This window comes from Exserohilum turcica (genome assembly GCF_000359705.1).
Source record: "Exserohilum turcica Et28A unplaced genomic scaffold SETTUscaffold_3, whole genome shotgun sequence".
Lineage (NCBI taxonomy): Eukaryota > Fungi > Ascomycota > Dothideomycetes > Pleosporales > Pleosporaceae > Exserohilum > Exserohilum turcicum.
In genome coordinates, this window is record NW_007360136.1 from 1,353,803 (window position 1) to 1,366,732 (window position 12,930).

Below are 12,930 nucleotides of genomic sequence, written 5' to 3' on the forward strand. Positions count from 1 at the left end.
AAGTGACGACTTTATCGTATATTCGCGAAAGTGAGGTGACGACGATCAACACTTGCTGCCACTCTCATGACCTTACTAACACCACCATGCACGTTGACTGAAGCGTCCTGACGACTGCGCCATACCTTAAGAACAATATTTCATTGCCAATCAACTTCGTTCGGCTCGCCAGGGTTCAGCAGGTACTGCACCTTCAAGGATTCCGATTTTCGTCCGCAGGGGCATATGGCTGATGTGCGACAAGCTTCAAGAGCTGGGATTTGTCTACCACCTACTTGCCCAACTTCATTAGGGGAGCGCTAACAAAACGTCAGCATCTAGCCGCTGTTCCCAAGACAGTCAGAAATAACCTGGTGTCACGATAGGTCCCTTGCACAGGTAACCGGGTACTTCGTGTTTGGTGTTGGGAAGCAAAGCAACACGAAAGGCAAAAATAGACCCGACAATAGGCCGGTGAGGGTAACCTGAGGTGTTGGTAGCATTGAGTAAAAGGCTTATTCTAGCTGACATGCCCAAAACGAGGAGCGTGAAAGCCCATTGGGCGTTCCCCTGCAGCGAACACATGCATGAAAAATTCGAGTACATCTGGTATGTTCATCACTGTTGGTACAGCGGCTCAACCTACCTTTTTCCTATTTGCCAGCCACCTTGCTTGAGCAGTTCAGTGATAGCTGCAGTTCCAAGGAGAATGGAACCGGATGTTGACGGCAGTCATTGGATGTTATTAGTACCTGTGTTCAAAGCACGGCGTTCTCCGCCTGCAGTACTCTCTTTAAATAATAACTTGTAGGACGATCGCAATACAATATACGCGCTTTTCTGATGACGAGGCCTTGTTAGCATAAGTCAGTTGTGAGCGCGACCAATTATACCTCGTACAATACGGCATAGCCGCCTTTGATCGGGGTTCCCACGTTGCCAAGTCCCCATTACCTATGCTGACCGTCTCCACCTATTGAGCATACGCTCTGACTTTTCTCAGACCTTGCGCCACTGGAGACCAGGATGTTAGCCTTGCTCAGACAGCGTCGCGTGGAACATGGCCACTCGCCCTCCAATGGCCTTGTGGCGTACCTGCGCAGGATAAAAGACGTGTCGAGTTGCACGTCAAGTCATTGCAATTGGTTGAACTGGGAATAATGATGTAAATCGACGGGATCCTGCTGCGCTGTCCAGGAACAAGGTCGTGCTGTGACGTAGATCGGTGCAAGCGGGACTGGGCTGTCAAGCCGAAAAGGGAAAAGCGTAGACGAGCGGGGGCAACGGCCGGCTGGGCTTCCAACGCTCCGCTCTCCTTTTCCACGCCACGACCCCTGGGGACCACGCAATCTGCACCCAAAACGAACATCTAGTCTTTTGAAGCATTGCATCTGGCATAAGGTTCAGCCACTATTTCCAACGCATGCGGCATAAGGCCAAGATGCCCTGAAAACATCTAAACATTGAGTGGGTGCTTTGTACAGGCCTATAAATCCCTATCCTTGTCATACCACTGCTAACCGAACTGCCACTAGGTGTTGTCGATGTCCCGCATTGTGCGTAAAAAGCTGGCTTCGAAATCCCATTCGTCGCAGGGCCTCGGCCCCCTTAGCTCGACGTTTCCCATCATGTCCTGGATGCGCCCCTATCACCGCCACCCGCATTGTCCACTGGGGTGTTGAGGACCATGACTAGCCTTGCGTCGCCACTACTCACCGTTTTGCATTGCTAACGGTCAGCTTCCGCTGATCTACGAGTTGCTAAAGAAGGCAAATTCCAGCGAGTCGTATGATGTGCGTATAGCCCAGAGCCTCATCTGCACTGCCCTGTTCTTCTGCTTCTCGAAGTCGATCTCGATATCCAGGTCGTGTTGATGCGCCTACATACTAGGCATAGAGCCGTGTATGCTGCGGAGGTGATCCTCGAACTATGCTTTTTGCATATGTTTGACTTGGTCACACTTGTCGCCGGAGATGAGCATCATGCAACCTTGTGGACATATCCTCCGTTAGCCGGCATCCCAGTTCCATCGACGTCACCGATACTGGAAGCTTAGCGTTTAGACGTGTTTGGCTGTCCTATGAGAGAGCATTGGAAATGCCACAATGCGGCTGGACGCCACTTGTTGTGCATACATTCATGCATGGCGTACGTAGGCCCTATAGCAAGTCTACGCCTCTGGCGCAGCCAAAGATGCTTAATGTGTAAAACCCTTGTGCCGAGCATCATATCACTACTGCGTAGAGTTGAATGTCCGTTGTCGATCACCTGGAGCACCCTCGGGTGAAGGCAGCTTAGCCGGCAAGTTTCAGATCAACAGCCAGCCCGACGGTGACTCCGCCCTCGGTACGAGCCAGTCGACACGATCATCCAGGCACAGTGGAACTGGAATGATCTGAGATCGACGTCACTTTTAACTAGGTACAGACATCCCAGAGATGAGCTAGGAGCGGCAGGTGGGTCTGTTACTTTTAATGTCGACCCATTACCGGTGTGTATTCCCCGTATCTCCCCTGGCGGATGACGATCTTACTTCCGGGAGACACCACGTCTAATGACGATGACGGACGAAACGAAAAGGTGTGCACATAACTTGGAATGGTCCCTGGATGGATTGATGTAGCAAAAAGTATAAAGAGGGCAGCAAGCCCTGGACATTTGCAAATCATCACACTCGTCCAAACTACAATCACTACTACCAACAACAACACTTTAAAGAACACTTCTTAATCACCTAATCACACTACACAACTCGCCAAAATGCAGTTCACCATCACCGCCGTCCTTGCCTTTGCCGCCACCGCCGCCTTTGCTGCTCCTCTCGAGGGACGCCAGGCCGGCATCTGCTCTTCCGGCACTCCTCTCTGCTGCGCTACTGATGTCCTGAACGTCGCCGACCTCAACTGCTACAACCGTATGTCCTCCCTCTCTTGACCATTAATATCAAAATTAATCAACCTCAACAGCCGCCACCACTCCTGCCAACGTCGATGAACTCATCACCGGCTGTGCTGATGCCGGTCAACAAGCCAAGTGCTGCCTTATCCCCATCCTTGGCCAGGCCCTCATCTGCAACGACGTCTCGCCTTCCGCTGGCGGCGCTTCCACCTCCTAAGCGGCTTTTCCTCACTCACCGGCACACCCGGCTAGTCGCGTGTAAGATGTAGTTGCCAGGTCGGGCCGTTGTCGTATATCCTGCGCTTTGTACATTTCTCCCTTGTCATTTTTAGAGCATTTAGTAGTAGTGATTCTTAATAGAAGCTTCACGCCCAACGGTTCCTGACCCATCAGTTGTGACTTTTTGGGGGTTTCTACTAACTTGACGCTTACAGTTGTACTCTGTAACAGTGCTGTTTACATTACTATGAATCGGATTTGTTGATGCATTTGTCTGACTTCTAGTTCTCCGACACGGGTCGCAGTATTACCAAAACAGGGAAACATGCTCGAACGAAGATAGTCTAGGTATACTGGTGAATCATTTGCCCATCAATGACGTGAAGAGAAAAAGAAGTCTGTGTTATAAAGCTCAAGGAGCAACCACAGATCAAGCCAGAATGAAGAGCAAAAGAGATGCGGTAAGTACCCCAACCAAAAGTCAACATCGCAAGAAACCTTTCACCGCATCTAATACCCCTCATCCAACAACAACCACTCCACACTCCCATCATTCCACGCCCTCTCCAACGCCCTATACTTATCAATCCCATACTCGGCACAAAGCACCCTCCAAACCGCATCATCCTCCCTCACCGCATCGCGAAAATAAATGCAAGCGCGGTACCACTCATCCTGCTCGTCCCAAACCACCAGTTCCTCACAGCCCTCCGTCAAATCCGCCGCATACACAATCAGCATGACGACCTCGCCAAACAGCGGCGTCACACCCAGATAATCGGCACACGGCTTCTCGCAGCCGCCGCGCGCCTGCAGCCGCAGGATCACGGACGCGCGCTTGAAGTCCTGCGCTACGGCTTCCAGGTGCGATTTCACATATGCTGACGTCGGCAGCGAAGGCTTGCTGCGCGGCAGCGAGAGACGACCGCGCGTCGAGTGGCCCCAGATTTTCTGGCTGGCTTGCGAGGGAGAGGCCCAGGCGAAGGAGGTCCAGGTTAGCGCGTTGAGTTTGTACGTCGAGCATTTGATCCAGTCTGGGCTGGTGAAGTCGAGGAGGTCCGGGTCAGTTGGGGTGGCCTTGGCTTCTTGCTGCGCAGAGATGTCCTGCGGTGTGTGTATTGGTTTTAGTTTTTGGTAGCTGGGCTTTAGGTATCCGTGTGACGAGGGCTTGTTGCCCATTGTGAAAAAGTGAGGGTGAATGGGGGGCGGCGCGCGGAGGTGGGGAAGAAGGAGAAATGTTGTTGGAGAGAGAGAGAGAGAGAGAGAGAGAGAGAGAGAGAGCAGGTGCAAACAAAGGCTATTTTTGGCTCGATACTGTATTGATTCAGGGACGGCTGAGTCGAGCGCAGACGGCCCAGAAACCGGGTGCTTGGGGTAAATAGAGTTCCGGGACAGAGGCAATAGCCTCGACAAGGCAGCCGGAATTGGCCCCGGCAAATGAGACTCCGTCAAAGACGGCATCACAGACTTGAAATTCCCTGAGTCGATCCCACGAAGCCAATCCAGGCGGCAAAGTAGCGAAATATGCTGAAGAACTTGGGTAGTCGTCTATCTGATGGAGAAGAAACTCCCATGCATATGGGAAAAGAACGTCCCAGCCTGTAGGGATGCATGCTCTCTAGACAGTTTAGTTGAAAGGCAAATAACCCAGTTTACCTGGGATATGCTGCTAGAAATACTGCTTTGCCTGGCTCATCACACCCAGGACAACGGTAGCTCAAGACTCATGAGCTACCCTGTGGTAATGACAGTTAGGAAATGGCCCATATCCCGTCGGAGTCTGTACTCTTCTAGCGCGATACGCTTCAAATCGTTTCTGCAGATTGTCTCGAGGTCGGGGAGTTAGGGGGGAAGAAGAGAATGAGGTACTTGTGGAACGAGCCTCAGCAGGCTCGATTTTCCAGAGGAAGATACAAAAAGCCGTTGTTTAGTGAAGATGGAGGGGTACCAGGGCGTGATTGAAAAGGTGACTCGGACACTTCTTGAAGTGGTGTAACAGACACTTTTCTCTGCACATGGTCTATCTTGACCTCGACATCGTGCTTGGTATCTGAGTTTATCGAGGTTTGTTCATCAGTTCTGTCCGAATTCTTAGCAATGGCCAAGTGATGTGTTTGAAAAGATGCACATGTGTATATTGCAGATATTGCGCGCCTTGGCTGCGGCGTAGGGAGCCAAACGATTCACCAGTTCCGCGAAAGTGCTTGAAGGTGGACTCGAATGGCGGCGGGGTAACCGAATGCGATGGCATTTCTGAGCGAGGTCGTGGCGATTAGTGTGCCAGGAGTGGTTGAGACGACATCATGAGCGATGGGGGTTTCGGCTTCTTTCGATAGATCTTTTTCACCAACATCCTCCACGGGTTGCTGACGGTTAGTATCTTGCGATAACCAAGGCTTTGGGTTCCCGGCGACCAGGCCGAAGCGGGCGAAGAGAAGGAAAGCGGTGATTAGTAGCAAGACGAGTGTGATGAACTGGACAGTGAGCAGGTTGGTGATTGCCTCAAGTTTGTCATGCATCTCGTCGCATGTCCCAGTTTGTAGAAAGGCAAGATATCACTAAATATTTCCGCCGCTCCAAGGTAGACATGGGAGGCACCTGATGTCAGGCCCCACATATGTTGCTAGCGATTATCAGGATTGTAGATGGCGTACGATTCGCAGTGAAGTCTTGGCTGGATATATGGCATTTGGAAAATATCGTAAGAGCTAGAAAGGAGATGCGACCCACCGGACGAAGTGCCGGGTGTGATTTTGCTGAGTAGACAAAAATGGTGGGCGTCGTGCGGCAGCCAATAAAAGTTTTGGTTGAAGATTGTATCAGATGGAGGGCTGAGCTGTATGCTATGCGGCTATTTATATGCTTCGAGCAGCAGAAATAATATTCCGATCCTCTGAGAAGCAATAGTCTTATGTAAGGAGGAGTTGAGACGACTAACGTGAAGAATGGGATTTAATCGTGTGCGTCTGGACATATACCGTTTACTAACTCGCAGAACTGGCACTACGTGAATTGTTAGTACCAGAAGAATATTGATATTCTTGATTTGGGATACACACGCAGTAGATCTTGTCCAGGAGATTATGCGGAGGATTGGGGTTGTAGTCTGCCTGCATGAACTGGCATCTGTTGTTTGGTGGCCCATATTTCAGATAAGGATCATCCGAGGTAGGTTTGCACTTTAGAGGGATTAGCCAGGGAGAGAGAGAGAAAGAGCATTACTAGAACTAAGATGCTGTAAAGTTGCGAAACACGAGTATGTGAATTTAAGAACCGACTTACCTTCCATGTCGAACGCTCGCCACCTAGGGCGCCACATCCGTCTATAGTATAGCCTATACTGTGGCAGTCCTGTTGCACAGCAGTTGTGATGGCTGCGAGCTGTGATATGATTGCGATTGGAGTGATCTTCATATTGACGATGCGTAAGGAACTATGTCCCTTGTGAAGATAAGAAGTGGATTGAAAAAGTGGAGGTACTTGGGATATGGAAAATCTCCGATGGTAATCTCACATACTTATACTTCCGGCACTTTGTTTTGGTGTCTGCCAAATGGGGGTTTGAGCATAGGGGTGCGTAACAGATCACGCTAGAACGCATATCAGGCTGAGTCAGATTGATCTTCTCAGCCGAGAAATGTATTACAGCCGGGAGTAGGAAAGATACCTCTCGTTTGAATAGGGTCAGATTATACGGATGTACCTAGATCAGACCAAGACAGATGAGTCTTCTGTGAAGAAAGAGACCTATGCCAAGGGTTATGCTTAGAGATTAGATGCAGAGGTATATTGAGGTTGTACCCAATGAGGAGGTGCAGAACCATATCCAGGAGAGCTCGTATCCAAGCACGGGTCAGAGAAACAAGCTCTCCGGTTGGTCTGAGCACCGTTCTGAAAGGGCGTCTAGCTTGGGTTCACCCAGTATCTCGCTAAGAGAGCCTCAGCCCATCGCAAGTAGCACAGTGCGCTGATTGTTCAGCTGGGAAGTTATTGCGGGGAACTGCCCTTCCTGATTAAGTCTAAGTTTTCAGCCATGGATTTCAAGAGTGTACACTACGGGTATTATCACCAAAGTACACTACAGTGAACGCGAACTCATTTCGTATCTGCTGCGGAGGGAAGGACGATAGGGGTGAAGTAATCGTAGCTAGAAAGGAAATCTTGGTAAGTCAGCCGTGAATCGCAAGAGGGCCGATCAAACGTTTAGCGCTGCTGGAATAATCTTTTTCTAACTTTATAAACTTTGCTGGAACCTGCCCCTATCCGTCTCGCGTGAGATCTATATCACGTGCCTAGACCACTGTTTCGAATTCAAGTACCACTGATTGCTAGTAAGACTCACTAGCACTTTCGACTTAATCCTACCCCAGTGCTGTATATGCTATGCTTCCCTTTACTGGGTAATCTTGTACCTATATGAAATGACTACTGATATTATAAAGGGATATATCACGAAGTGCTAATTAGCACGTCATGACGCTTCAAAACTATAATCTTATTTCAATTCACCATCTATATTCTAATCTATTGTAAGCTTATTTCTACAATAACTCGGTATTCGTACGCTAAGTGATCGCAATCAGAGCATGACGAATGATGATAAAATCTTCATGTCCTCTCAATCTGCAAGTCCAATGCTTTCGCGAGTACGTACAGCATTTCGAGTCGCACGCACGGGACACCCTTCTCTTTGGCTAGCCTGACTGGGTTGCCTACAATGGCTTCCACCTCTATCCTCCGGCCCGCCAAGACATCTTGAAGCATGCTGGGCTGAATGCCAGTATTATTTGGAACTCTATCTTGCGCCCGGCTGAGCTGAACGTCGACCAGCTCCCGTGTAAAATTATGGCCATATGCGGCTGCGATATCCCGAATCTCCAGCATAACAGCGCGCAACACTTCAGTGGCTTCTGGCGAGGCGGTCAGGACATGGGCGTCCTTACTCCGTGCAAGAGCGCATGTCGGGTTCCAGGACGCGTTGACGAGGAGCTTGGACCAGCGCATGTACTGAATGTCGTCGTGGAGCTCTGCAGTGCCGCCGGCAGATGTTACAAGGTCTGCAAACTTCTTGGCGTGTGTATTGGATGAAGACGATGGAAAGGCTCCGAGCTGAAGGAGCTCGACTTCGGCATGCGTAATCACGCCTGCTGGTCGCTGGGTGGCTGGAAGATACAAGACGGCGCTGACAATGGGATTGTCGGGGTAGGCGTGGCGGTATTCGTCCTCGATGCCCACTCCGTTTTGAATGAGAACGATGGCTGTGTGTCCAGGCGTCACAGCAGAGGCGATGAGCTTGGGCACTACACCCGGAATCGCCTTGCTGCAGACAACAACGTAGTCATAGGGCGCCGGCGACAGCGAGGATGCTTCTGCGCAGTCGCGGACGACCTGAGGCTTGAAGCGTATGTCGTGGCCGAAAATGGTCGAGTTGATGACGAAGCCATGCTGCTTGACGACGTCGTAGTTGGAGCGGCACACGGCAGCGGTCGAGGCCACCTTGCTCAGCAGGTGCAGATAGATGGCGCCGACGCTGCCAGCGCCAAAGAGTAGTATGCGTGACTGGCCTCCAGAAGCCATGAGTGGACGTTGGCAGAAGCTGAGCGGTGGCCACGCCAGACGCGCTCTCAGTGGTCGAAACAAAGAAGGCAAAGGGTCCACGGCTTGGCATGGCTGCCACCTCCGCGGTGCCCCCCTCTTGCCCCCCTTCCCCCCCACCTATCACTAGCGAACGACGACTCCATCACTAATCGCCTTTGGCTCGTTCCAACAAAGCATCAGTAAGCCACACACGACGGCGATCGACCCCCTAGCCAGTCGACGACACGGCATGACTTGCAATCTGGCAGCCCGAGTCAGGCTGCGCTCCTGCTGCGCTGGACAAGACTGCCAACCTCGAGCACCAGCCGCGCCTGAGGCAGACACGGCCACAGCTGTGCAACGGGCCAAGCGCCATCCATGCATATAGCAGACAGACAGCCAATCCACGCGACGTTGCCACAGCGAAGGCCAAACAGCCTCCAGCCGCACGGTGGGACTGCCCAGGACATGCCTTTGGCGCAATTTGCAGCCCGCGCTCCATTTGTTGGAAGCAGCTACCCGGTCCACACCCACCCTGGATGCCAAGCATCCAGAGCAGTGGTCAATTTGACAGGCTACTCTGAATGCGGCGCAGCTGCTGCTGGACAGACGGCCCCCAGGTGATACAAAATGATTAGCGCTTCACACGCACACTCGCCAGCCCAAGGTATAAGTAAAGGACGCGGGCCGGACCGGTTTTTCTCGCCTGCTGGACAACGCCCCAGCCTCGCTTCTGTGAGCCCCTTGCGCAACGTCGTGGGAAAATGAAGAACCTCTTCTCCTTGGTCCTGCAAGCGACTCACATTCTGGCCGTGAGCCAGATCGCCATCTTCTCCGACGAGCACTGCCAGGACTCGCTACGAGGCCTCGAGGGCCCAAACGGCTATCCAAACGGCACGTGTACGGACCTGCGCCGCAATGGCCCATACGGCAGCTTCCAGGTCGTAGGCCTGGATCCGGGCTGCACAGGTGGGTGAACGCCGTCGATGAGGAAAAGAGAGACGCTCATACTGACGCCAACGCCCTGCAGTCACAATCTACGCCAAGGACACCACGGCCGATATTTGCTCAGGCTACGCAGAAGAAATCCGGCCCGTCGAATGCCACAACTCCACCTTTGTGTATTACAGTATCGATTTCTGCGATGTCAATGCCGTCAATCAGCCGTCTCTATCCAAAACTACTAGTGCTCCCACCGCCAGCGCCACGTCGTCATCTTCTCCGTCTTCCTCAGGATTGTCTTCGGGTGCGATTGCCGGTGCTGTCGTTGGCGGAGTCGCTGGACTGGCCATCATAGTTGGGCTGATTGCATTCTTCATGTTGAAGAAGCGAAGAAAGACACAGAATACCACCCCAGAAGTCACGGAACATGTAGCTGCAACACCCGCCGAGGTGCACGGGAAGCATGTCCAAGAGCTGGGAGTGGGCGCGGTCGCGTACAAACAGAATGCCGTCGAAGTGGAACACCCACCCGCCGAGCTTGAGGGCACCGAGATGAGGGCAGATGAACAGTCAAGGCCTTTTCACTAGTAGTACGCTTTGCACAGTAAAAAAGTAATCGGGTTGCGACCTTTGCACTGGATATCTTGGCCACACTAATGTACTTGTGGAAAATTAATGCAGTTTTGTGCTCGGCCCGTACGAGCCCGGCTTGGACAAGCTTGACTTGACAATTTCTACCGTGTGAAATGTTCTAGTCGCTATAACGGCAGCCACTAAATAATGTGTACTGGTCAATACTTGTACTTGCATGTTCGCAGCAGACCAGCAAGGACGACATTCGCGTAGTATGCCAACTCAACCAGGTAGTTGGTGTCTTTTGTGGATTAGAATTGCACGTAACGACCAGACCCAAGTGTTAAGGGATACACCGACTTCCGTTCTTGCCGATTGTCAAGAGCGACAAGACGTACTACACCTAGAAGAAATAGACCTGCATGTCGTTAGTCAGTCTTTCACTCGTGACCGCTTCCTTGCTTGCCCCACGCCTTATCAACGGCGCTTTTATATATGGCCTCGTCTCGAACACAATACCAAAGGCCGTAGACCATGCCCGGCCAATGAGGACGACGCTAAAGTCGTCACTCTAATCTCCCTGTTTCCAATGCCTGTTGCTTTCTTGCCCTATATGGTAGGCTCCGCCTCGGCCAATCAACCATGTCACTTTTAGTGTCAGTTTTCAGTAATCACCATATTCAACGGCAATTCTCCTTTCCTGCCCAGTACGGTATGTTGAACTTGGCCAATCATGCCCCCCTCGATTGGTGGCGCGCACAGCCCCCCCGTGCTGTGAGACTGACGGTGCACGCCATCAATGGTTTTTCTGGCTTGCCCGATGGGGCATATTGAGCTTTGGCCACCACTAGCGACTCCAAAACTTTTGGATTGGGTGCGAGGCCGCACTACCACAATACGCCCTTGCTGCTCCTCTTTGCCTTGTTGTATACTATTGTTACGTCTGGGTTGCGTCCAATTTTTTTCAGTCCATGTCTGCATGCTCGAGCACAGTCAGAGCCGTGTCACGCTCTCGTGTTCCGCCGTTGAAAACGCTTCTTCCCTTCCTCTACCAAACAACAACCATCCAGCAATGGCAGCCCGCCACTCGCCCAATTGCTCGACGCAACATTACCTCACGGTCGCGCTCAAATGACGGAGACGATATTCCCTTCGAAGCTGACAATCTGCCGCCTCCTATCGACCAGGCGCCTCGCAAGACGACCATAACGGGCACCGAGCGTGCGGCGTTCCAGAAGCTATACAAGAAGTTCAACACAGAGGGACGCCAACAAAAGGAGAAGGATCATATCGTGGAGCTGGACCAGATAGCCGATGAGTACTATGAAGATGACGAGGATAACTCGAAGCCGTCCCTGGACGAGATTTTCGATGAAGCCATGAGGGGCGACGCACGATTGCGCGCATCGCGCACTCCTCTCCTGAGACCGAAAACAGGGGCCCAGCCAGGAAAAGACGCTCTCGATTCAAGTGAAATCGAACCAGGCAAAGCGCGGAGCAGCAGGGGGAAGGCTGCGGGCGTTGACACGGCGCCGTTCAAAGAGATGCGCTCGGCAGAACGAGAGCGAATCGACAAGCTTATCCGCGATGCACCCACAGACCGTGCCCTTTGGGAAGTGCTCGAACGCGAAGTCTTTGCCAAAGTGCGCCAGCTCAATCTCGACAACATCGGTACCACTAAGGGTGGCGAGGCAGCCACAGAATCTACCAGCACATCGAAGAACAGTAACACCGAGTCCAGGCCCACCAATAAGCCTGAAATGCCTCCGCTCGAGCAGCGTATTCTTTTCAAAAACTACGCACACCATCTCGTCACTGCCGTCGCTGTTCTTCGTTCAGAGTTTCCCGCATCGCCCCTCCCTCTTTCCATCCTACCCACAGTCAAGAGTCTAGGTCGCTCCTCGCACGCTCTCGGCGCCACAACAATCTTGTACAAGAATCTGCTGCGCACAGCATGGATCCAGCAGTCCTCTTACGCCACCATCGACACTCTGCTCACCGACATGGACAACAACGCCATCGAGTTTGACCCCGATATCCTCGTGATCCTCGATCACATTATCAAGGAAAACAACCAGGCGAGGGGTGGCGTCTTGGGCCGAGAGATACAGATGGTATACAACATGGACATGTCCATTGATGGCGTCGGCAAGCTTGTAGCCTGGCGAAGAATCGTAGCTGAGAGACTGGGCTTCAAGAATGACGGCATGAGGACCACAAGTGATGTTGTTAGGAGGGTGCCTCAACAGAAAAGAAAGACATCGACCAGCGCTCCGGCGGACAGGGACAACGCGGAGGTGCAGGGAAAACGTGATGCGCCCGATGCTCAGGATAATGGCCCGCTTGCTGGAAGCACCGACGTATCCAGCACCGACGTATCCAGCGCCGATGTATCCAGCACCGATGTATCCAGCACCGATGTATCCAGCGCCGATGTATCCAGCACCGATGCTGAAGCAGACACTGCAGCAGAGCCTAGCAACCAGGAAAACAACACTCCACCTGTTGAAGAATCCAAGGACCACCCACCCTCCATCGACGACAACCATGACGCACCTACCAGCCCTGAAAAAATCATCTCGTAGACATACATACCATGTAGCATATCTATATCCTTCAAATAGCAGTCATAAAAAAAAGCACACAAAAACCAAAAAAATGAATCGATTCCAAATATACAACCCCCCCCCCCCCCACCAAATTGATCAATCAGTGATTTCAAAAAAAAGAAGAGGTATTTTT

General features: G+C 51.9%; 7 protein-coding genes across 7 annotated transcripts; 3 read left to right on the forward strand and 4 right to left on the reverse strand.

The window, feature by feature from the left end:
* Positions 1-2,739: 2,739 nt before the first annotated feature.
* SETTUDRAFT_90318 (uncharacterized protein) lies at positions 2,740-3,094 on the forward strand (the record flags this gene model as incomplete). Its single annotated transcript, XM_008029221.1, has 2 exons — positions 2,740-2,893; positions 2,946-3,094. The coding sequence occupies 2 exons, from the start codon at positions 2,740-2,742 to the stop codon at positions 3,092-3,094; spliced, it is 303 nt and encodes a 100-aa protein (XP_008027412.1).
* A 512-nt stretch (positions 3,095-3,606) lies between these two features.
* SETTUDRAFT_179492 (uncharacterized protein) lies at positions 3,607-4,275 on the reverse strand (the record flags this gene model as incomplete). Its single annotated transcript, XM_008029222.1, has 1 exon — positions 3,607-4,275. The coding sequence occupies one exon, from the start codon at positions 4,273-4,275 to the stop codon at positions 3,607-3,609; it is 669 nt and encodes a 222-aa protein (XP_008027413.1).
* A 1,004-nt stretch (positions 4,276-5,279) lies between these two features.
* On the reverse strand, positions 5,280-5,615 carry SETTUDRAFT_32134 (uncharacterized protein; the record flags this gene model as incomplete). Its single annotated transcript, XM_008028815.1, has 1 exon — positions 5,280-5,615. The coding sequence occupies one exon, from the start codon at positions 5,613-5,615 to the stop codon at positions 5,280-5,282; it is 336 nt and encodes a 111-aa protein (XP_008027006.1).
* Positions 5,616-6,080: 465 nt separating this feature from the next.
* On the reverse strand, positions 6,081-6,510 carry SETTUDRAFT_32135 (uncharacterized protein; the record flags this gene model as incomplete). Its single annotated transcript, XM_008028816.1, has 2 exons — positions 6,081-6,275; positions 6,379-6,510. The coding sequence occupies 2 exons, from the start codon at positions 6,508-6,510 to the stop codon at positions 6,081-6,083; spliced, it is 327 nt and encodes a 108-aa protein (XP_008027007.1).
* A 1,085-nt stretch (positions 6,511-7,595) lies between these two features.
* Positions 7,596-8,673, reverse strand: SETTUDRAFT_137075 (uncharacterized protein; the record flags this gene model as incomplete). Its single annotated transcript, XM_008029223.1, has 1 exon — positions 7,596-8,673. One exon carries the CDS (start codon positions 8,671-8,673, stop codon positions 7,705-7,707), a length of 969 nt encoding a protein of 322 aa, XP_008027414.1. The 3' UTR covers positions 7,596-7,704.
* A 337-nt stretch (positions 8,674-9,010) lies between these two features.
* SETTUDRAFT_163694 (uncharacterized protein) lies at positions 9,011-10,386 on the forward strand. Its single transcript, XM_008029224.1, has 2 exons — positions 9,011-9,642; positions 9,704-10,386. Exons 1-2 carry the CDS (start codon positions 9,438-9,440, stop codon positions 10,201-10,203), a joined length of 705 nt encoding a protein of 234 aa, XP_008027415.1. The 5' UTR covers positions 9,011-9,437; the 3' UTR covers positions 10,204-10,386.
* A 773-nt stretch (positions 10,387-11,159) lies between these two features.
* Positions 11,160-12,819, forward strand: SETTUDRAFT_42095 (uncharacterized protein; the record flags this gene model as incomplete). Its single annotated transcript, XM_008028893.1, has 1 exon — positions 11,160-12,819. The coding sequence occupies one exon, from the start codon at positions 11,160-11,162 to the stop codon at positions 12,771-12,773; it is 1,614 nt and encodes a 537-aa protein (XP_008027084.1). The 3' UTR covers positions 12,774-12,819.
* Between the last annotated feature and the right edge of the window lie 111 nt (positions 12,820-12,930).